Raw genomic sequence first — 24163 nt, 5'->3', positions numbered from 1 at the left:
AATCAGCTGGATTCCAAATTGGATCAGATTAATGCCAGAGTGGATGAACATGCTGAACATTTATCTCGCATTGACTTAACTTCTGAAGATTTAAAATGCCGTGTTCAACATCTCGAAACTTTCTGCTCCAACCTAGCAGAGAAGAACAGTAAACTTTCTTCCAAAATGGTGGATCTTGAAAATCAGGGCAGACGTTGCAATCTATGAATTCTTGGTTTGCCAGAGGCCACCGAAAAGGGCTCTTCCGTTGAATTTTTTTCTTCTTTTCTCTGTGAGATTTTCGGGACAGAATTTCTTCCGACTCCACCTGAGCTTGAAAGGGCTCACAGGATTTATGTTCCTCGTGCAATTTTGGATTCCCGTCCACGGCCAGTTATTTTATGCTTCCATCGATAACAGGTGAAAAACCGTTTGATTATGAAGGCACGCCGCAGATGTACTTTTGCTTTTCAAAATACGGTCAATCGTTTTGTGGAGGATTATGCCCCCCAGGTTCTGAAGATGCGTGCTGAGTTTAACGGTGTAATGAAAGTGCTTTTCGATCGTGGATTCAGACCCTCTCTCCGAAATCCAGCCGATCTTCGAATTACGCTTACTACTGGAGAATATAAATAGTTTAAGTCAGTGAAGGAGGCTGAGGTGTTTGTTGGAAGTCTTCCAGCCATCTTGTCTTCTTCGGAACCGGTCTGACCTTCTAAAATGGTTGATAAGTACTTCTCGAAGTAAAGTTATTTTTTCCGAACTCAGACTTTACTTGAATAATTCAGACATTAACTATTGAAATTCTAAGGGCTGCAGTTAATTTCTCCCTGGACTCGGTGCGTTTTTTCTAAATAGATGATTTAAGTTTAATGTTTCCCTGTGGACTTTTAGATTTTACTCGTGTAATCTATTTTACTTCTGTATAACTTTATCTATAGAGAACTACAATTGATTTTAACTTGTTTTGGAGGTTTGGAGTTTTTATTGAAGGCCTCCCTGTTGGTTGATTTATAGTTTAAGTTTGGCTTTTTTTTCTGTAAACGGTTGGTAAGTACTCTCTTTAGATTTATAATTTCCCCCTTCCCCCCCTTTTTTTTTCTTTTAATCTTTCATAATTTTTCGCGGGCAAGTTAGTTTTAGTTTTCTCTTCTGATTTTTTTTGTATTAAGTTTTATACTTTTTCTGTTGAAGTTGTTCCTATTTGTAATTCTGTTCTCTAGTGCATAAATTAGCTGTTATTTGCTATATTATTTATACAGAACTTTAGTTAATGATACGGAACTGGAAGTCATTTTTGGGTTAATTTTTTTTGTAGAGCTAGCTGCTTTTTCGGGTAGCCGTCTAGTTTTGGGTTGCGAGGGTGGGGTGGTTTCTCCAGTTCCAACACTACTCACTGTTTCTTTTGTTTTCCCTTGTTATTCAGGACATGTCTCTGATTTGATTCTACTGATTTATGTTTACATTTTTGCTCCCAGACTGTTACTGTACTGCTTGATTTTTTACATGCCTGCTACCTTCTATGCACTAACAATTGATAATGGTTAATACACTTAAATTTTTGAGCTGGAATGTAAAGGGATTGAATCATCCTGTTAAAAGAAGGAAGGTCTTCTCCCATATTAAACAACCCAAAGCTGACATTGCTTTCCTTCAAGAAACTCATATTCGTAGTTTTGATAATTCTCAGCTTTTGTCAAAGTGGGCAGGTCAGCATTTTCATTCATCCTTTGCCGCCAAAGCTAGGGGGGTTTCCATCCTTATTAATTCAAATATTCCTTTTGAACTCCATAATAAGATATCTGATACAAATGGCCATTTTATTATTGTTTCTGGTAAATTATATAATACTAAAGTTGTACTAGCAAACCTGTATGCTCCCAATTTTGATGATGTTAATTTTTTTGAACGTTTTTTCTCTTCACTACCAGATTTAAACTCATACTCTCTTATACTGGGTGGCGACTTTAATTGTTGGTTAGATTCTAATTTGGATCGATCATCCTCTGTTACTAGATCACCTACTAAATCTGCCTTAGCTATTCACTTTTCTTTCTAATTATGGTATCTCTGATATATGGCGTTTCCTTCATCCTACTGAGAGAGATTATTCTTTTTTTTCACGTTCACCATACCTTTACTAGAATTGACTATTATTTACTTGATAATCAACTTATTCCATTTGTCTATTCTTGTGATTATCAGAGTATACTGATTTCTGACCATGCCCCAATTACTTTGTCTTTAAATTTTCCTGGTCTCCCTCAGAGGAATAAACACTGGCGGTTTGATTTGACTTTATTATCAGATGATGATTTTCTAAAATTTATTAAGGATCAGATAACTTTTTATTTTAACACCAATACATTGTCTGGGATGCCATGAAAGCATATTTGAGGGGTCAAATAATCTCCTATACAGCAAATCTTAATATAAAGTCCTGTACAGATCGATTAGACCTCATTAATCAGATTAAAGAATTAGATCAACTGTATGCTCAAACTAAGAATCCTGAATTATACAAGAAGCGTGTAGAACTTCAAACTAAATTTAACCTTCTGTCTACTCAACCTGTTGAATGCCAACTTCTTGAAAGTAAGAGTCGCTTTTATATTCATGGTGACAAATCTGGTAAATTTCTAGTTAATCAGCTGAGGCGTTCTAAAGCTAAACAACATATTACAAAGATCCGGAAAGAAAATGGAGATTTTACATCGGATCATTTAGAAATCAATGACGTATTTAAACATTTTTACTCTCGACTTTATTCCTCTGAATGAGAATATTTCTGTTGATCTTTTTATAAATAATCTGAATATTCCTTCGCTTTCATCTGATTTTAAAGCCAAAGTTAATGCGCCTATATTATCAGAAGAAATATCTTTTGCAATTTCTGCACTGTCTTCAGGGAAATCTCCTGGACCTGATGGGTTCCCCGTAGAATTTTATAAATCATCCTCTTCAATTCTTTCTCCTCAGTTACTCTCAGTACTATCTGACTCGTTTAATTATGGTAAATTGCCACCCACTTTTAATGAGGCATCTATTATTCTTTTATTAAAAAAGGGTAAAGACCCAACAGAGTGTTCCTCGTACAGGCCGATTTCTTTGCTTAATGTTGATGTTAAAATCTTGGCCAAAGTTTTGGCTTATAGATTAGAAACTGTTATTCCCTCTATTATTTCTGATGATCAAACTGGTTTTATTAAAAACTGTCTTCCTTTTTTTAATATTCGGCATTTATTTAACATTTTATTGTCACCTTCAACTGGGATTCCTGAATGTGTTATTTCCCTCGATGTGGAGAAAGCATTTGATCGTACAGAGTGGAACTACCTTTTTGCAGTTTTAGAAAAATTTGACTTCAGTCAAAGTTTTATCTCTTGGATCAATTTGCTGTATCTGTGTCCTACTGCCTCTGTTTTGACTAATTTTCAGAAATCCCAGTTATTTAACCTCAAACGTGGAACCCGTCAAGGATGCCCTTTAAGTCCCTTTCTCTTTGATTTGGCTGTAGAACCTTTGGCGATAGCATTTCGAAGCTGTCCTGAATTGACCGGGATTTGGAGAGGGGGTGTTGAGCATAAAGTTTCTCTTTATGCTGATGACTTATTACTTTTTCTTTCAAATCCGTCCACATCCTTACCTCCAATGTTCTCACTTCTTGATCAGTTTAGCCAGCTTTCTGGCTATAAACTTAATTTATATAAGAGTGAACTTTTCCCAATTAATAAAGAAGCACAAGAATTAGCATTTCATGACCTCCCTTTTAAAGTAGTTCATAATCAATTTACTTATCTTGGGATTACAGTTATAAGGAAGTTTAAAGATCTTTTTCGTGAAAATTTTGCCAATCTTTTATATACTACAAAACAGAGTCTGTCACAATGGTCACCTCTATCTATGTCCTTGGTAGGTCGTATTAATGTATGTTCTCCCTACATTTTTATATTTATTTCAATCAATCCCAATTTTTATTCCTAAAACTTTTTTTGATTCCTTAGACTCTATTATTTTGTCATACCTGTGGAAGAATAAGCGTTCCAGAATTAATAAAGTTTATCTCCAAAAATCTGAAAAAGAGGGTGGCATGGCCTTACCTAACTTTCATTTATATTATTGGGCAGCCAATATACGTTGTGCTACCTTTAGGTCTTTTTTCCATGGCCAACTCGAGTGCCCTAATTGGGTGGCAATGGAGTTGAGTTCCACTAAAGATTTATCTATTTCTGCACTTCTTGGCTCTGTACTCCCTAGTAGTTTGTCTAGACTAATTGTTAATCCTCTTGTTAGACACACTTTGCAAATATGGGCTCAGTTTAGGAAATTTTATGGTTTCTATGGTTTTTCCTTTTCTAGTCCTATCTTACATAATCACCTTTTTTTACCTACTATGTATGATTCAACATTCCATGATTGGTATAGGAAGGGCATTAGACATTTTGAAGATCTTTTTACCGATAATCGCTTCGCATCTTTTCAACAGCTCTCTGCTAAGTTCAATCTGCCTAATGCCCATTTTTTTAGTTATCTCCAAATTAGACACTTTATTAATCCTTTAATTCCTAACTTCCCTGAAATGCCTGAGAAAAATGTTATGGATTTCTTTCTTTCTATTAATCCACTGGGTAAAGGTTCAATATCACTTATTCATGATAAATTAGCATTCTTACGGCGTGCCCCGTGGATAAAATTAGAATGTCTTGGGAGCATGATTTAAATATCTCTTTATCTGATGAGACTTGTGACTCGATTCTCAAATCGGTTAATTCAACCTCTCTTTGTGCTCGCCATTGCCTTTTACAGTTTAAGATTGTTCATAGAGCCCATATGTCAAAATCTAAACTAACTTTATTTTACCCTAATATTAGTCCTCTTTGTGATAAATGCAAAAGGGGCGAGGCCTCTCTTATTCATATGTATTGGTCCTGTCCTAGTTTAGAGAAATTTTGGAAAGATGTCTTCATAACTTTATCTTATATTCTGAATCACCACGTAGAACCTAACCCTTTAATTGCTTTGTTTGGTTTTTTGGGTGAGACAGATTTATGTCTGAGTTTGACTAAGTGTCGAATATTATCTTTTGCTTCTCTCCTGGCTAGACGTTTAATCCTCCTTAGATGGAGAGATGTTGCCCCGCCCACGCATGCTCAATGGCTTAATGTTATTATGTCCTGCTTAGACCTTGAAAAATTCATTATTCAGTTCTTAATTCGGATATAAAGTTCCATAAGGTCTGGGGACCTTTTATTGAGTACTTTCATAACCTTCCTCTTAATTAAGGTCTTTTTTTCGGTCCCTTGCTTTCAGCTCTTTTTTTTTGGTAGTAGGCATTATTATCTTCTGTTTTCAAGTGTGTTTACAGTTTTGGGGGTTTAAATGTCCTGATTTATATTCTCTGTATTGTGTTGTGGTCGGTCTGGAGTTCTTTTTGTTGTGGGGCTTGGGGAGGATACTAATTTTACATGTCTTCAATTTGGGTGCTTTCTCAATTATCTTTTTTGTATTATATTATTATTGTATGTTTATTTGTTTATTTTTGCACTGTATTAATTTTCTTCATTTTGGTTTGGGGTTTTTTCCTATTTGTAGTGTTGTAGAAAATGCATAAAAAAAAGAAATTCAGCAGACATATGGTTAACATTAGCACACGACTAATTAAAAGCATAGTAGAGTGTGTTATTTGCATAGGGTCAAGTAGTTCTGGGAGAAAGATTCCATCTGAATAAAGTACTAGCCTTTAACCAGAAAGAAACATTATACTGAAGCATTATCAAACAGAATTTGACACAGACAATAGGAGTTTCTAGTACACAAGGCAAAATCTTGGACAAGAGTATTAGGTTTTAATTGGCATTAAAGGAAGAAAGAGAGTTTGCAAGTGAGATTTTCAGAGAGTAAGTCTTTGTCGGCTGAACCCTCTTTGCAGGTGACCCACTGGAAGAGGGGTTGTAAAATGTCCCAACGATATGAAAGCAACACGCCAATGCAAGTCATTTCTATATTTGTTATCAAAGAAAGTGCCCTGCTTGCAGCATAGCAGAGTTACAAATGCAATACAAATTATGGGAAAAGGTAATAACTCAAAAAAACGAGCTGTTCTGAAAATAAGGTAAATGCTGCATCTTCAATATAGGGAAAGAAAAAAGTGTCAGAATTCCCCGCTCTACTTCAAGTAACCAAGGTAGCATTACGGGCAAGTACCTGTTATAAAGCGTGCTAATGATCTGTCACAGCAACTACGTTCAGGCTCTCCCCACGACACCATCAATACACGGAATACGTAGCGCGATGCCGGTCGCAGGTCAGTCACAATCTGACAACGAAACACAGCAGCACGTCACTTTTCACCAGCAACTGGGAAAGTACAGCAAAATGATGTCGTCGGAACTTAGTTCACGTAATAAAGTTAAACATGACTCACTACTGAACATAATCTATGTAATGCTGGAACAGTTATACCACTCTTTTTTTTTTGCCTTTTGTCATTTTATTTCAATAAAATCTGAACATTGAAATTGCAGCTCTTCACTTGAGTTCTTTGACAGCCAAACCTGGGGGCAAGGACTGTTTGAGCTTTTCAGCCTTTTCTTTGTCTGAGATGACTAGTGTGTACAGATATCTACTGCACCATACTTTAAATTTTACATTATCTTTGTTCTTCTTGATTTTCACAGATTTTGCATCCTTTCTTCTTGCTGTTAGCAAGAAATCTTTGATTTCAGAAATATGACGAGGCATGGTGGTGGCGGGTCCAGCGGTGGAGGTATGGCACCTGAAGCTGTGCGGCTACCGAGAGAAAGAGCAGTTATACCACTCTTGAGCAACTTCGCTACCAGATTCATGTTCAGTTAAAGTGTAGGAAGAGCTGTTTTTGACACAGAATCATGGACTGAACTTCTGCAACAGCTAGGTAAACTGCAAGTAATTCAGGTCCCATGGAAATACACTTCATTACCAATCATCTACATTCCTCACTACCTCTTCCTTACTTTGGTGAGCTCTCTTCCTAAGCATAGAACATTTGGGTGTAAAGATGTCACAAGAGTGTGTGTGAACCACGCATGGAATAACGACATGAGTAGATGTTACTGGTCTTCAGAAAGATTCTGAAAACCCTTCTCAGCACTCCCCAGCACCCTGGGAGTGCCTGCATGAACCACCTCCAACATTGGGCACCACTCTCGGACCTGAAGATTGCACTGAACAGCTGTTTTCTGTTACGGAAATATATGTGAACTCCTTCCCCTGCTTCATTTGCTCCACTTGCCCACATCCTTGCCCCTCGCTGAGGACCCAACTCAGACAGCTCGTCTATAGGGAGGTGCTCCCTCGCCTTATCTCAATCCCAAAGCATACCCATGCTTGCATCTGGCCCAAATTGCTCCTCCTACAGGTCAGCCAATCAAACTACCTACAATCACCTTAAAAATTAAAAAAAAAGAACAGAATTTACCCGCGTGCCCACCAAAACCAAGTCAACCACCGATCCTCATAAACCAATCCCTGGAAAGACAGCCCCACTGCCACCGATTTACACTTTGATCAGCCTCAACGTCGTCGCTTCCCTCCTGATTCCTCTTCTTCCTCCTCCATCTGGACACTGCCTCTGATATTGGGTTTTCTCTTTGCAATACTGAAATGTAGGAAGAAAGCTTTTGTCTGAACAGCCTGCTCTGCACAACACTGTGGCTTAAGTATTGTGCTACCTAGTGTCCCTGTGGTGAATTCATGAACTAAACTTGTATTGGTTCTCAGCCAACCAGTAAGTATGTCTTTAGAACTGCTGACTGGGTTTTAAGCAGTAGTTCAGAGGCAGCGGTACCAGCCATTTATATGTTTTTAAATATTTCTTCCAAAGCAATAATTAACATTTAGTTAGAAATCATTACTTCATTGCTGCAGTTTCCTTTATGTGAACTCCTCGTTAATGGCAACTGGTCAGTTAAGGTAAACACTGATCTTGTCACCAACTGTAAATAAAGAGATTTTCTGAAAAACAACTGAAAGTGAAAAGGGTGCTTTGTGGGGTAACACTATTTCTCTAAATGTCCAAATTCCTGCAATCATTCCTAATAAATTAAAGCGTTATCTGAAAAAGCGTGGCTTTGATAAGAACACATCCTCAGGGTAGAAGTCTGACAGAGTGAATCATCAGATGTTTACAGGAACTGGTCCAGTTCTCACTCCATTGATAGCTTGGAATGTAAAACAGAGCTTCTGTACAAGGCTTGGCCTACCACAGCCACACCAATCCACCCTGATAAATCAGATTCAAATTCAGATTAAAGAGCCAAACCTCACCCCTTGAGTCAAAACATCACCTCCTCAAAAATTACTGAGTTACCATTGAGGTTGTTAAGGCACTTGTGAATGGAATATCTTGAACTGTTTTCCATTTTGACTTCCGATTCTTTGGGTTGTGATGGTACATTTCCACAAGGTACTTCTTGAAGACCACAGCATGTGGCCTGCTCCAGCTCAGCACCACTGCCGTGGGCCCCAGAGGATACAGTCGGAGCTTCTTCACTCCTGGTGGGCCTGCAGAAGGGAAAGCAGGTTTGACATTAGTAAACACAATGCACACTGCAGATGCTGTGGTCAAATCAACACGCCCAACACGCTGGAGGAACTCAGCAGGTCGGACCGCATCCGCGGAAACGAACAGTCAGCACTCAGGTCACAGCCCGAAACATTGAGTGCTCGTTTCCACGGATGCTGCCCGACCTGCTGAGTTCCTCCAGCATGTTGTGCGTGTAGGTTTGACATTAGGATCTGTGCATCTTTAAGAGTTCGTCCTCATGGAGGGCACTGCTAATCATCATGGCTGTCCAAACAGAACGTGGTCACTTGACCCAGGTTTAACTATGTGTTACTCATGTCAAGTATTAGCTTCACAATGGGCTGGCCTTTTAAGCAATAGGGCTCTGCACTTGAATTAAACACAAGAAATCCTGCTAATTTAGGACCTATTAAGCAACACACACAAAATGCTGGAGGAACCCAGCAAATGTGGGACCATCTATGGAGGGAAGGGTCCTAATGAACGGTCTTGACCTGAAACATTGACTGTTTATTTCCCACCAGATATGAGGCCTGGCCTGCTGAATTCCTCAAGTGTTTTTTTGTGAGGTACTTTAGCTAGTGGGTGTCAGGATGGAGAGAAATCTTGACCAAAGGAGTGTAAGGCACTAGTTCCCTCTGCTAGCCTGCAGATCACCCTTGGGGAAGGTATAGCACCTGCTTAGGCCCCTCTCTCCCTCCCACCAGTGAGGGTCACATGAAGCCATAGGAGTAGGTAGTGGAAGGTCGTATGAGCAGCTGGTACAATGGCAAATTACTTCTGTAGGAAAATTAGTCTAGAATAATTGAACAATCATGGTCAATAGACACCGCACATAATGGTGATGACTTTAGCCAGAGCTTGTCACCAACCTTGGCCCAACTTGAACCAACTCCATGTGTTCAGGGCACATATGAAAGTAAAGTCAAGTCTTTGGACTTGTGTCAAGATTGGATCAGCCACAGTTGAGAACTAGGATGAGGTTTTAATTTTACACACATGCAGACGGCCTTGTAAAGCAGATGAATGAAATAAATGACACTGAGAAACCACAACTTCACCTACATTGGATTAGGGAACAGTAATTTGAGGTGGAGAAAAATGGAGGCAAGGCAGTGTAGCACAGAGGTTAGTGTAACACTATTACAGAACCAGGGTTCAACTCCTGCCGCTGTCTATGTTGAGGTTGTATGTTCTCCCATGGCTGCATGGTTTCCTCCCACGTTCCACAGGTTAGCTTTAGCAAGTTGTGGGCCTGATACGTCGGCGCCAGAAGTGTGGTGTCCCTTGCGGGCTGCACCTGCACGATCCTCACTGATTTGATCCATTTTACTGTGTGCGCCGATGTACACATAACAAATACAGCAAATCTAATTTAACCATATACAACCCTGGGATTGATTTCATTTTCTTGCAGACATACACAATAAATCCAAGAAACACCACAGAATTGAACAAAGACCGCACACAGTAGGACAGGCACACAACTAATGTGCAAAAGACAACAAATAATTTCCAATACCTAATGACTTCATGCCGCATCTGGATATATAATGGGCTGTTTTAAGACTGTCTACCAGCTACAGACTTAGTACGAAGGAGGCCATTCATCCATAGTCTCTATGCTGACTTCAAACTTCAAAACCCTCCTTTATATCCCTGCAATCCGGAATATTTACTTTCTCTCACCTGCTTCGATTCTTCTGCTATCTAACTGAAGTCTGCAGTGACCAACTTACCCAGATCTCAGAAGGAACCGGAGCACCTGAAGGAATGAAATACAGTCACAAGGAAAATGTGTAAATTCCACACGGACTGCATCCAAAGTCAGGATTGAACTTGGGGCACTCAAACTGTAAGCCCGTCCTGCCAGAGCACTACACCGTCATTGTAGATTCATTTGCTGTTGTAAGTACAGGGGAAGTCACTGTGAATATGGATACACCACCCAGTGAGGAGGAGGCAATGAATAAATATTTGAAGTAGTTACACAGAAACCTAGGCATAGAGCTGAGTGCGACTACTCTTGGGTCTTCCTCAAACAGCTGGAACCAGTGTGAAGAGGAACTTCCTTCTGCGTTTTCACTCTCATCCCCGAACACACCATAAAAAAGGACGTTTAAGTGCGTCACACTTGAATCATCTTGAGGAGACTCCGATTCGACCTTAATAGAGAATTAGGGATGAAAAAGTTACAATTTCTCAAATACTCACTCAAGCTGAACGTAACCGGGGGAGACGGAGGGCCTACTGATGGACCATTCTTCAGATAGACCACCACCTGATAATGTGCTCCAGGCATAAGGTTTTCAATGATATTACCACTCAGGTTTACCTGTTGAAACAAAGCAGTGGATGCTTTTCTACTTTGAGTGGTATTGTAGCATATTTGCTTATTCACTCCGAATCCCACCCAAACCAATGCTTCAGACTTTGCATAACTTTACATCGTAATCTTTACAGAATGAGCCAAACTACTTTACTCAAACAACACTTAGTAGTTACAGCACTTTAAAATATACAGTAATGTGGAAAAGTCTTAGGTGCAAATATATATATATAAATAAAACTAGGGTGCCCAAGGCTTTTACACAGTACTGTAGAAGTTTTATTTATTACACTGTCTTGCTGCCACAAAAAAACCCCACCAAATTTCATGATGTGTGGGTGATGATAAACCTGATTCTGAAATGGGTCTCTATTGTGGGCTGAGAGTGGGAAGAGGGCAAGGAGAGAGGAAATCGTGGTTGGGAAAAGGGGAAGGGAGAGGGGAGAGAGTGGGAAGCATCAGAGAGACATTTTGTAGTGATCAAGAAACCAATTGATTGGAATCAATGACCTTGCCTGGGGTCTCACAGCTGGGTGTGTCTGCATTCAAGTGCAACATCCCCCCCCCCCCCGCCACCTGTCCCATACCCCTCACCCCTCCCACAGTGTTCACCCTCACCATTCCCAACATCCTTTGCTCCTGCCAGGTTTACAAACCCTCTCTCTGCTCCACATTAACAAATACAGCACTGTGCAAAAGCCTTAGGCACCTTAACCATATACTGCCTGACTATTGCACAGTAGTGTAATCTTATAACGTATTTTATTAGAACCCCCTCTCAAATTTCCTTTAGTTTTTTGCAAAATGCATTAATATTCCATAGTAAGAAACAGAAAAAGTTGGGAAACCTTAACAGGCCAGGTAGCATCTGTGGAAAGAAAAGCATTTAATATTTCTGTCCATGACCATTCACCAAGAACTGGGAAAAAAGAGAGAAACAAGTCAGTTTTCTGCAGAACAGAAGACAAGTAGAGAAGAGTAATGTCTGTGTCAGGGAGCAGTGAAGTGACTTAACAGAGGCCTGTACCAACACGGTGAGCCTCTTGATTTGTGTGATGTCATCGTAATGGCAAAATTGTGTGACCTGCCCGGCAATCCAGAATCAAACTAGCAGGGTAAGGAGAACGGAGCCAACGTGAAACATCAAGAGGAGAATGGAAAAGGCTGGAAGCTCTCAGATTAGGCAACATCTGTGGAAAGAGGAAGTCAACGGGGAACCTTTCATCAGAGCCGAGAAAGTGAAACTCAAGTTAGTTGAGGGAGCAGTGGAGGGGAGGAAGGGAGTGGGCATAACACAGGAAATTACTCTGCTAACTGAAGGCATGTGGCGGATGAGATCAGATTAGCCTACCATGGCTGGGTAATTTACAGCTGATGTGGTTCCAGCTCTTGTCCAGCAAGACAGTCTATACACAGGGAGGAAAAGTAAGGAGAAGGGCAGGTAAACGTAGTTCTTACATCAACCAATCAGAATCACGTTTATCCTCACTGACATGCTGTGAACTCTGTTGTTTTCTGGCCAGCAAAGCAGTACAATACATACAAAAGACTATTACTATAGTTACAAATAGATAGTGACAAGGACAAATAATGAGGTTGTGTTAATGGTTTCATGGACAGGTCAGAAACCTGATGACAGAAGGGAAGAAGTTGTTTTAAAAATGTTGAGTGTGAGTCTTCAAGCTCCTGTACGTTCACCCCTACAATGTAAACTTGAAGAGGGCAGGTCTCGGATGTCAAGGGTCATGAACGATGGATGTTGCCTTCTGGAGGCGCCACCTCTTGACAATGTGATTGATAGTGGAGAAGGAACCAGCCGTGTCTGAAGCCTCTGGTAATCCTGTGCTTTGGAGCCTTCGTACCAGGTTGTGATGCAGCCAGTCAGATGCTCTTCACCATATACAGGTAGAAATTTTCAGGTCTCAGGTCTTCTCCGTGATTACAACGCATTGGGCCCAGGATAGATCCTGAGCTGTTGACTTGCAGGAACCTGAAGTTCAGTCTTTCCACCACTGACACCTCAGAGAGGACTGGTGTGTGTTCCCTTGTCTTCCCCTTCCTAAAGGTCACAATCAATTCCTTGGTCTTGCTGACATTGAGTGCGAGTTTGTTGTTGGAAGGAAGAGGACATTTGAGAAGTCCTCAAATGGAAAACCTCACCTTAAGAGATGAAGCAGAGGCTGGGGACCAAGAGAAATGGATGGTGTCCTTAAGATCCCACCACTTGTTTTGGTTTTTCTTTACTATTTTAGTCTGGCATTACAGGGAATGTTTACATTACATTACTAGATCACAGTGAATCTCTTTCATCAAAAAAGCACCAATAAAATTACTGTAAGTAGAGCTTCTTGAAAAATTATTTTTGACAAATGCCAGTGTATTGTAAATTCGAAGAATCAGGAACAGTTAGGTGTGTTTATTTCAATTCAGCCATTACTGCTTAACAGAAGGACCAGTCAGCAAACTGGTGAATAGATTCATGCAGAGGTCAATACACTGAAAATACCGTGTTAAAAGCAGCATCATTTATTGTTTATTAATACTGAGGTCCTTGGTGGTGGAGGCTGCCTTCTTGAAGATGTCCATGATAGCAGGAAGGGTACCAGTGCTGGAGATGACTGAGTCTCCAACCCTCTGTAGCCTCTTGTGATCCAGTGCATGGAGCCCCCTTACTAGGCTGTAATGCAACTACTCAGAATGCTCTGCACCGTGCATCTGTAGAAATTTGTAGAGTCCTTGGTGACAAACCAATTCTCCTCAAACTCCAAATGAAGTCGAGCCACTGGCACAACTTCTTTGGGATTGCATCAATCTTCAGGGCACAGAGTAGATGGCGATGTTGTTATTTGATCTGAGCTGGTACCAGACTCTGTTCTAGCTTTAGATCCCAGTTGGTGTGCCCTTCATACTTGTCTGGGCAAAGACTGTATGGTTGAGATTTCTGAATTCAATACATTGCATCAGCCACTGATCCCAGCTACTCATAGTGACCGAATACAGGTACAGTCACATGGTTACTGATGCTCTAGAAGTGGAATTATTCTCAATGTACATGCATGATACCAGCAAATCATTGCCCTGTTTCAACTAGGACATGATATGAGCTCAGAAGACAAATGCAAAGATTTAAAATCTCCACAGATTTTCCATGAATGTACTGGAAATGACATTAAACAATATTGAATCTTGACAGAGCAGAGAGAGGACAGAACTTAAGGGAAATTTTCAGTCAGTACAGATGTCAGACATTTGATAATACCTTTCCTTATTCATATTAAAAACAAGAAAATTTGTATTTTTCCTACATGACATGGACATTGTGTATATGCAAGCATTTATTAATAATTCCAAACTGGCCAAAGTAGGTTAAATTAGATTTCAAAAGACAATTGGGTTAACCATATTGCTGTGGATTTGAAGGCACAGGTTGGATGGACCAAATATATCAAGCTTCTTTTCCTTCAGTGAGCTGGGCAATAATCTATTGGTTATATAGTCACTATTAATAATGCTTGTTTTTTTATTCTAGACAATTAATTGCATTTTCAGTAAAAATAAACGTTAAAGGATCTGCATCATTAGGTTTCAGGATTCTAATCCATTAGTGAAAATGTCAGTCAAGATGGCGCCAGGATATTAACATATAGAAAATAACAAATACTGATACATAATTATTGAGATTACATTGTTAATAGTTAACATACATGGATATACACACAATAGGTACAAGAGAATTAAGTCTCCCAAAATCATACATGATACAAATATAACATATACAAAGCAAGAAAAATTGGTAATAATAAGAAAAAGAAATTACATACCCCAGAAGCAAAGCTAATCTATCCAAAGCCACCCACTAACTAAAAAAAAGAGAAAAAGAAAAAGAAACATGGGTTGTTTATAATATCTAAGAAAAGAAAAAAATCGTAAGTGTCACCAATTCCGATCCTCGGTACATGTATAAAATCAGAAAGAAAAGAAAGAAATAGGTTTGGAAAAAGGTCAAATTACATCATATGAAAATATTGAATAAATGGCCTCCAAGTCATTTCAAATTTAATAGAAGGATCATTTAACATAGTTTAAGAGAACCAATGAAATGTGGTAGGGGGATTAGTCTCTTTCCAATTCAACAAGATAGGTCTTTTAGCCATTAATGTAAGAAATGCAATCATCTGACGAGCTGAAGGAGTTGAGTGAATTGGCTCTATCATTGGTAAGCCAAAAACCACAGTAATAAGGTAAGGTTGTAAATCAATACTCAGTCCCATTGAAATAATATCGAATATATCTTTCCAGTATTTTTTCAAAGATGGACATGACCAAAACATATGAGTTAGAGAGGCTGTCTCAGAATGACATCTGTCACATGTAGGATTTATATGGGAATAATAACCAGCTAATTTATCCTTGGATATATGAGCCCTTTGCACAACTTTAAACTGTATCAACAAATGTTTGGAACATATAGACTAATGAATTAACTAATTGAAGAATTTTTTCCCATTTCTCAATAGGTATAGTAAACTTAAGTTCCTTTTCCCAATAATTCTTAATTTTATAAGATACATCTGAAAGTATTTTCATAATTATGTTGTTAATAGTTGCTATTACATCTTTCTGAAAAGGATTTAATCTAAAATTTTCTCCAAAATATTCATAGAATCCAGATTTGGAAAGGTAGGAAGCACAGTGTTTAAAAAGTTCCTAATCTGTAAATATCTAAAAAAAGTGGGATCTAGGTAAATTATATTTATTAGATAATTGTTCAAAAGACATGAAGCAATTAAATCGGAAAACCGTATTATACCTTTAATCTTCCAAGCTAAATAGGCTTGGTCCATAATAGAGGGATGAAAAATAAATTAGATACAATAGGAATTGCTAAAATAAATTGATTCAACTCAAAGAATTTCTGAAATTGAAACTATATGTATAAAGTGTATTTAACTATCGGATTGTCAACTTGTTTATGCAATTTAGAAAGAGCAAAGGGAAGTGAAGTTCCTAAAATAGAACCCAATGAAAACCCTAGTACGGATTTGGTTTCCAAATTTACCCAGTGAGGACTAGAAGTTATATCCAAGCCCCATAACCAGCATTTCATATATCAGATATTGATTGCCCAATAATAAAATCTAAAATTCGGCAAGGCCAGTCCACCTTCCTTTTTAGACTTCTGTAAATATCTTTTACCTAACCTGGGATTTTTATTCTGCCATATATATTGAGAAATTTTTGAATCAACATTATCAAAAAATGATTTTGGAATAAAGATTGGTACCGCTTGAAATATATATCAAAATTTAGGTAAAATAATCATCTTAATAGCATTGATCTGACCTATCAGTGACAGAGACAGTGGTGACCATTTAGTGAACAAATGTTTAGTCTGATCAATTAAAGGTAAGAGATTAGCCTTAAAAAAAATCCTTATGTTTTTTAGTAATTTTAACCCCTAAGTATATAAAGTGATCAGTAACCAATCTAAATGGTAAACTTCCATAAATAGGAACCTGGATATTTAGGGGAAACAGTTCACTCTTATTAAGGTTCAGTTTGTAACCAGAAAAATTACTAAACTGAGCCAACAGGGATATAACTGTGGGAAAGGATTTCTCAGGCTTAGAAATGTATAATAACAAGTCATCTGGTTATAATGATAACTTGTGTATCTCCATCCCACGAGTAATACCAAGAATATTAGGTGCTCCTCGAATAGCGATTGCTAAAGGTTCCAGGGCAATATCAAATAGTAATGGACTGAGAGGACAACCTTGCCTAGTACCCCGAAATAAGTGAGAAAAGGAAGATCTTTGATTATTAGTAAGAACCGAGGCTACTGGGGTGTGATATAACACTTTAATCCAAGATATAAATATCGGACTAAAATTAAATTTCTCAAGCGCCGTAAATAAATACGGCCATTCAACTCTATCAAACGTTTTCTCAGCATCGAATGAGATGACACATTCTGGAATGCTAAGTGAAGGAATATAAACAATATTCATTAATCTCCTAATATTAAAAGATGAATAACAGTTTTTGATTAATCCAATTTGGTCCTTAGAAATAATCTGAGTTAATACCTTCTCCAACCTAGTCACCAGTATCTTGGAAAAGATCTTAGAATCTACATTCAACAGGGATATTGGTCTATAGGATGCACAATCAGTAGGATCTTTGTCCTTCTTTAAAATTAAAGAGATAGAAGCTCTATAAAATAATTGTGATGATTTACCTAATCTAATTGATTCTTCAAAAACCCTACATAACTAAGGAGAAAGAGTATAAGAAAAAAACTTGAAAAATTCAACTGCATACCCATCTGGACCTGGTGCTTTTCTGGAATTCACTGAGGAAATTGCACCTTTTATTTCTGCATCTGTAATAGGAGTTTCTAATGCTAAATATTCTTCAGGTGATAGTTTCAGAAAATTCAATTTCCCTAAAAAATCATGCATGGTATTGAGATCATGAGGAAATTCAGAGTGATACAAAGAGATATAAAAATCTTGAAAAGATTTATTTATCTCATCATGATTAACTGTCAAATCATCATTCTGTTTACGAATCTTAATAATTTGTGTTTAACTGAAGCAATCTTCAATTGGTTAGCTAATAATTTGCCCGATTTATCACTGGGTATATAAAATTCATTCTGGTTTTCATTAATTGATTTTTGATCGAGGATGTAAGTAATAAGCTGTGTTCCATTTGAAACTCAACTCTTTGTTTATAAAGCTCATTACTAGGAGCAATAGAATATTTCTTATCAATTTCTTTGATCTTATCAACCAGTAAGAGAGTTTCATTCTTAATACATTTTCTCAAACTAACAGAATAGGAAATAATCTGTCCACGTATATATGCTTCAAAAGTGTCCCGCAGGAAATTTCTTCTGTGGTATTAGTTGAAAAGAAGAAATGTTGATATTAATAAAAGGATTGAAAAAGGAAAAAAAAGATGGCGCCAGAAAACAAGGATTCCTCGTTTGACATCTCCCAGATAGCCAATCTCATCACCTTCTCTACATCATCAGCTTGTTCTTTATGCCTTGATTGTGTTCAGAAACTGTTAGACCCTGTGACGTGCAGTCTGGAATCTGATCAAATGATCCCACGCTCTGTTGTCCCCACAGAGAACCGGGAGCACAAGGTGCCTTGTGTAGAAGACCAAGCCATGATTGATTCCATTCTGAAGCATCAAGGTGAATGCGGAGGAGGCCAGCGGCCACTCTGCATGGAGGCCACGGGGTCAATGGTGGTAGGTAGCCAGGTCAATGGTGTTCAGACCTGGCGTGGTAGTAGTTCTTCACAGAACATTCCTGCAGATGCTCTCCTCAATGCTGACGGGAGGATATTTTTGAAATTCTGAGATTTATATGATTATTAGACCGTAATTTATATTGGTCTCCTTCAGTATTCAGTGTTTTCTTTCTTGTTGCTGATTGGAGATTACTTTTGCAAGGAGGGGGTTGGGGGATCATAGTTTTTGATGTTCTAGCTGCCATTTATCGGGTGGGCGATCTGTTAGTTATTGTGTGAGGGAGGGGGTGGGGGGGGTGTTTTGAGGTTTTCCAGTTTGGTTCCTTTTTGTTTTTCATGCTGGGTAGGGGGAATTGATGCTTTTTGTTTCAACAACTCGCACAGTTTTTCTATTTCTTGGTGATCTGGAGAAGACGAATACCTGAGTGGCATTGTACGTGCATAGTTTGACAATAAAATCAACCTTTGAAACCATTGCAACACAGTAAGCTCATGGAAGAAAATGAGATTCAATCCAAAATGGAACACTGATAGGTTAACAAATATGTTCATAATATAACATAAACAACATCTTATTTTATATAGTTGGGCTTAAACTCAATACCTTTGAGCAATAAAGTGATTCAATTCTTTGTCCTTCTGCTTGCTGCTGACAAGAGAGAGACAGAACCGACACAATACAGTCATTGCTGGTTTCTTGCGACTGAGTCCAGAATACAAGGGCAGTGATAGAGTTCAGCACCTTCACATAAACGTTTTGAGGAATTTCAGTGACCTCCTTAAACCATTTCCCAGAAGAACCTTAAAAGAAATGTAAAATATATTTTAGGAGAAACAATTTAGCTTCCAACTTGAGAGGAACATTAAACTGACTCAAATGCTTGGAAAGACCACAAACCAGTCTGAAGAATCAAAAGAATAACAGAAGTGAAAGGGGTGGCTTGGCCAATTAAATCTATATTAATTCTACCTAGTCCTGCAGCCCCTTCCAATGCTCTGCAAATATGTCTTTGGCAGATGCACTAATTAGCCTCAACAGGTTCTGAGCCCCAACCAATCTTGGTATTGAAAGATTATCCTCAAAACCTCCCGGTTCTTTTGCTAATATGTTTTATTTTTGTGCCCCATGATTCTTGTCCCCTCCACTAATGAGAACAGTTTTTCCTTATCCACTCTGTCTTTCAGCTTCATGACTTTATCAGATCCCTTTGCACCCTCTTCGGTTCCAGCTAAACAACCTCAGCTTCTGCAGTCTAAAAAGTCTCATCGCAGAAATCAGTGTGCTAAATCTCATCTGGATAGTCTCCAAAGTCATTACATTTTCTCAAAAATCTGCTTGCCTGAAAGTGATAGAAGTCCCAGTGTTTTATCAGGTTTCATTATGACTTCTCTAATCTGGATTTCTATATCTCAATTTATAAAGCCCAGAATTCTGTACGCTATTCTAAAAAAAACTTTCTTTACTTTTCCTACCATTTTCAGTGAATTATCCATTTACACGCTTCAGCCCACAATGCTATACTGACCTTTTAACCTATTCCAAAATCAATCTAATGTTTCCCTCCCACAGGCTCTTCCATTTCTCTTTCATCCACGTGCCTAAGTGTCTTTTATTCATTCCCCTTCCAGAACTGTGCTTTCTCATTCAAATTCTGTCCTCTTGCTTCCTGACAAACTGTAACACTTCCTATGGCTTAACGTTAAATTACGTTTGACACTGATTGCCTATTCCACCAACCTTTCTGCATCTCCATCAGGTTTACTACCACCCTCCTTATACTTCACCACACCTCCAAGTATCACGGCATCTCTAAATTTGGAAACTGTCCCTCTGAACACAAGTCCAAACTGAATAAATATTAAGAAAAGCACAAGTGAATAAAAAAGAAATTAACCTATAAAAGGATGAAGACAAAATAATAAAAGGAGGAAATAAAAACACAGGAAGACTCTCATGGAGGTTTACACAATGATGAGGGTGGAGGTAAGATAAATAGTCACAGCGTTTTTCCTCCAGGGTGGAGGAGTCCAGAATTAGATGGGATATGTCTAGTGTGAGAGGGGGAAATTTAAAATGAAACTGAGGGGCTCCTTTTCTGGAGAGTGGGTATAGAGAGAGCTACCAGAGGAAGTGGTAGAGCCGGGTACAATTATAACATATAAATGACATTTGGTCAGGTACATAGAAAAGAAAGGTTTAGAGCAGGAATTCCCAACCTTTTTTATGCCATGGACCTCTACCATTAACCAAGGAGTCCGTGGACCCCAGGGTGGGAACCCTTGGTCTAGAGGGATGTGAGTAAATGGGACTAATGGGATGGTCTAGTCAAGTTGGGCTGAGTGGCCTATTCAATATACTACAATGCTATGACTCTATACTGCCAAAGTATAACATTTTAGTGTGGGAGGGATCAAGTTGTTTGACAGCCAATAGTTCTGCAAGGAGCAATAGGCTATCAGCGTGTCTTGAATTCCAGGCACAGCTGGCCATAGGGGTTACACACGCAATGAGCTGAAGGTCAAATGTAGAGCTCAGTACAGAATACTGACACGGGGCAGTGATCACAGTTCTACCCCAGAGATCGTTGGTATCCTCCATTACTGCTATTGTCAGCTCTCTTGCTGATCTCACACAGCTACTTACTCAGGTAGAAAGTCAGGGGTCTCTTGGACGAGCCCTCTCTAGTCAGACAGGTACCAAAGGAACTGACCGTTGTCACATTTACAATGTATTTCCCTGGCTCTCTGAGCTGCACCTCGAATAGATAACTGTTATTATCCACTCTGTAAACATCAGTGGGGTGCCCTGTAGGAGAATGAAAAAGGCTTGTCAGCGTACAGAACACCAAATTGTTTATAACTGCATCTTAGAACATTGAACAGTACAGCATTTTACAAGCCCTATGGCTCACAATGTTGTGCCAAACTCTTAACCTACTCTAAGATCAATCCAAGGCTACTGTTCCATTTAGCCCTCCATTTTTCTTACATCCATATGCCTAAAAGTCTCTTAAATCTCCCTAATGTATCCACTCCTACCACCACCCCCGGCACCATGGTCCGTACACCTACTGCTCTCTGTGAAAACCTGCCTCTGACATTGCCCTCCACCTTCCTCCAATCCTCTTTAAATATATGCTCGCTGATAACAGCCACTTCTGCTCCAGGAAAAAGGCACTGACTGTCCACTCTATCAGTGCCTTTTTCCTTAGGTTCCTCTTCAGCACTGATTCTTTTTATTCTGTAACTCTTGAACTAAGACTTTTAAAGGGAAAAATGAATCAACAATGTTAACATGTGATGCAACCTTTTGCCTCAAAGTTCTATGTGATATAAAAAGTTGTTTTTCCCCACTTGATTCAAGGAAATGTTCAAATGATTTGAAAAACTGTTACTTGGAAGGCTGTTGTCGGGTACTTTTTAAAAAGGCCAGGATGAATTCTTTTGTCCATCAGTTACTTTTAAGAGGATATTTTTCCAAGCTGCTTTCTTTTTAACAAGCATACCAAATAGCATACACAAAGTGTGTCTGGCCCAACACCAACCACATCAGTCTCCTGGGTCTGAGTCTGCAATACCAGAAGAAGCCTTCCTTAGCGGACATATGATGATATAAGCTTATTGCTTACTGGAAAGATTTTAAAAAAATCACTTGCATTTCTCTAACCGTTCACTAAAGGATTCCTCAAAATATCTTGCAATCAATTAAAAGCTTCCAAAGAGTCGGAACTACTCCACGTGGGAAGCACGACTGAAGCGAGTGCGGAAATCCATTGCATGACAGTATATCCATGGCAACATGCTCAAAACGCTGGAGGAACTCAGATAGGTCAGCACCAATGGAAGGTAATAAACTACAGGCAGAGACCCTTCACCAGGACTGAAAAGGAAGGGGGAGCAAAGGTGGGGGGAGAGGAAGGAGTAAAATTGGCTGGTTTACATAATGAGAAATTTTATGAGCCTTCAGTTTGAAATCTCATTGAGAAGACAGCACTCCAACAGTGCTACACCCCCTAGTTATTGAGCTGGGACGTCAGCCCTAGTTTGCTTCCCAAGTCACAAGAATATAGCTTGAACAGAACCATGCTGACATACTGAAGTTAATACCCAGTGGGCTGGTGTTCAGCTGCTGGATTTTTACAAAAGCAGTATTGGTAGTCTGGCTTACCTTGCCTTTGGATATAAATGTTGAACCCATCATAGGCTGTAGGTGGCTTTGGAGGGAACCATTCGAGCACAAGCCAAACAGTCTTTGGATTGGCAACAGAACTCACGGGCTCTGTAGTCGTGTACGTGACGTGTTGTGCGTTCACTTCAGTGATGTTCATTACATCTAAGTAATCACTTCCACTTGCCGAGGCTTCTTTACTATCCGGCTGGAACTCCTGCGCCCAATTAGAAATTCCTCTGCTGTCACCTTCACCGGATGATTTATGATCTTCCTTACTGACTGGTTTGGTGGTTGTGAGATCACTGACCTCAGTATCGACTATATTTCTTCCTTCAACCACCACTTTGTTAGCGTTGAGTGAAAACTGTTCATGACCAGCATGACTTTCACTGTTAAATTGGCTTCCTCCATACACAATCTTCATTGACACATTGCCTGGGGGATAGGGAACTGTTGAGGGAAAAGATAATAATTTCCTTACTGATGAAGGTACTAAATAGAATAAAAACCCTGTCATCCTGACTAAGCGATGACTCTTAAGTTCAATCAATGCGCTAAATGAAGGTGAGAAATTGTCCCTGTTTGGAAATATTTCAGCACTAAATCCTGGAACTAATTTCTCAGCAGCTTATAGGAGTATCTTCCCTAGTATCTTATAGTATCTTCTATACTGCAGTAATTGAGTCTGTCCTGTGCACCTCCATCACTGTGTGGTTTGGAGCCACCACCAAGCAGGATAGAACCAGACTACTGCGCACAGTGAAGACTGTCGAGTGCATCATTGGAGCCTCCCTGCCCTCTATTGTGGACCTGTACTCTTCCAGGTTGAAGAAGAGGTTGGGGAACATCATAAAGGACTCCTCCCATCCTGCACACGGACTGTTTGAACTGCTTCCGTCTGGTAGGCGCTTCAGATCCCTCCAGACTAAGACTAATAGGCACTGGAGAAGTTTTTTCCCTACTGCGGTCACTTTGCTGAACAGTTAACTGCTTGGATTGCACTACTTGTATGTATAATCTATATTTTCATTTATATTTATCATTATTACTGTTATGAGCAGAGAGACAACATCTGCCGGAAGTAAATTCCTTGTATGTGCACAGGTACTTGGCGATTAAAGTCTGATTCTGATTCTGATTCTGAAACACAGTCCACAACAGGGTCTCAAGCACAATCATGAACAGTCAGTGAACACCGGCCTTGTTGTCACGACTTCCCTTACATGCTGTAAAATGAACGGGATTTGCTCCCCTTGAAAGGATACATTCAAAAAAATAACACCTCAATTTTCTTCTTGGTTTTCTCAATAATGGCACACAGGTGTACTTTCATAATTCACCCTTCCCAACTTGAATCTCAAATTCTGGTCACAACTCTTTAAACTCCCTTCACCCCCAAGTGGAGCATCTCAGCTCAAGTGTGATCAGCCCACGCAATTCAACCAGTCCTACATACTATCAGCATAGAGCATATCTTGCTCAATCGCCCGTCCACCCATCACCTCCTTCCAGTGTTGGGAAAACGCTAGTTTAAATTTACACAGTTAATATTAAACATATGCAAAACAAGTATATTTTGGTTAAACTAAGCCATTGAAATTGACTAAAATATAATTATTTTACATCTTTTTAAATGCTACTTGACGATCAATGCAATTTAAAATGAGTAAGGTTAAAACCCAGCTCCTGTAGCACCGAGTAGCAGGAGCTGCTGTGGAATAAATTTACCAATGACTCTGGCAGATTTTGGATGTATTCAAGAAAAAAATTGATAAAGTTGCTGAGACCGCACTTTCAATAAGGACTGAGACGTCAGACGATGGTTACGTCCTCCCTGTGGTATGCATGGGTTT

The 24163-nt window shown here is 39.2% G+C and overlaps 2 protein-coding genes across 6 annotated transcripts in view; both read right to left on the bottom strand.

Moving 5' to 3' along the window:
• Nucleotides 1–24163, bottom strand: part of ptpro (protein tyrosine phosphatase receptor type O) — a 161635-nt gene that overhangs the window by 68979 nt on the left and 68493 nt on the right. For 4 of the 5 annotated variants that reach the window (XM_059987594.1, XM_059987593.1, XM_059987595.1 and 1 more), the window contains exons 5-10: nt 22308–22760; nt 20784–20945; nt 18744–18940; nt 10757–10877; nt 8327–8520; nt 6184–6295 (exon numbers count right to left, since the gene is read on the bottom strand). In XM_059987594.1, the coding sequence (XP_059843577.1) occupies nt 6184–6295; nt 8327–8520; nt 10757–10877; nt 18744–18940; nt 20784–20945; nt 22308–22760 (1239 nt within the window). Of the gene's footprint in view, nt 1–6183; nt 6296–7435; nt 7671–8326; nt 8521–10756; nt 10878–18743; nt 18941–20783; nt 20946–22307; nt 22761–24163 lie in introns of those variants that run through there. The other variant, XM_059987598.1, reaches the window with a different exon arrangement.
• On the bottom strand, nt 6447–6800 carry LOC132403855 (large ribosomal subunit protein eL38-like). The gene has a single exon (XM_059987599.1). The coding sequence runs from the start codon at nt 6718–6720 to the stop codon at nt 6508–6510; it is 213 nt and encodes a 70-aa protein (XP_059843582.1). The 5' UTR covers nt 6721–6800; the 3' UTR covers nt 6447–6507.

Source organism: Hypanus sabinus, chromosome 13, assembly GCF_030144855.1.
Source record: "Hypanus sabinus isolate sHypSab1 chromosome 13, sHypSab1.hap1, whole genome shotgun sequence".
Classification (NCBI taxonomy): Eukaryota; Metazoa; Chordata; class Chondrichthyes; order Myliobatiformes; family Dasyatidae; genus Hypanus; species Hypanus sabinus.
Note: the sequence above shows the minus strand (reverse complement) of the source record. Positions and strands in the feature narration are given on the sequence as shown.

Bases quoted from the DNA above. Each gene is read 5' to 3' on its own strand.
- LOC132403855 (XM_059987599.1), bottom strand. From the start codon at position 6,720: ATGCCTCGTCATATTTCTGAAATCAAAGATTTCTTGCTAACAGCAAGA.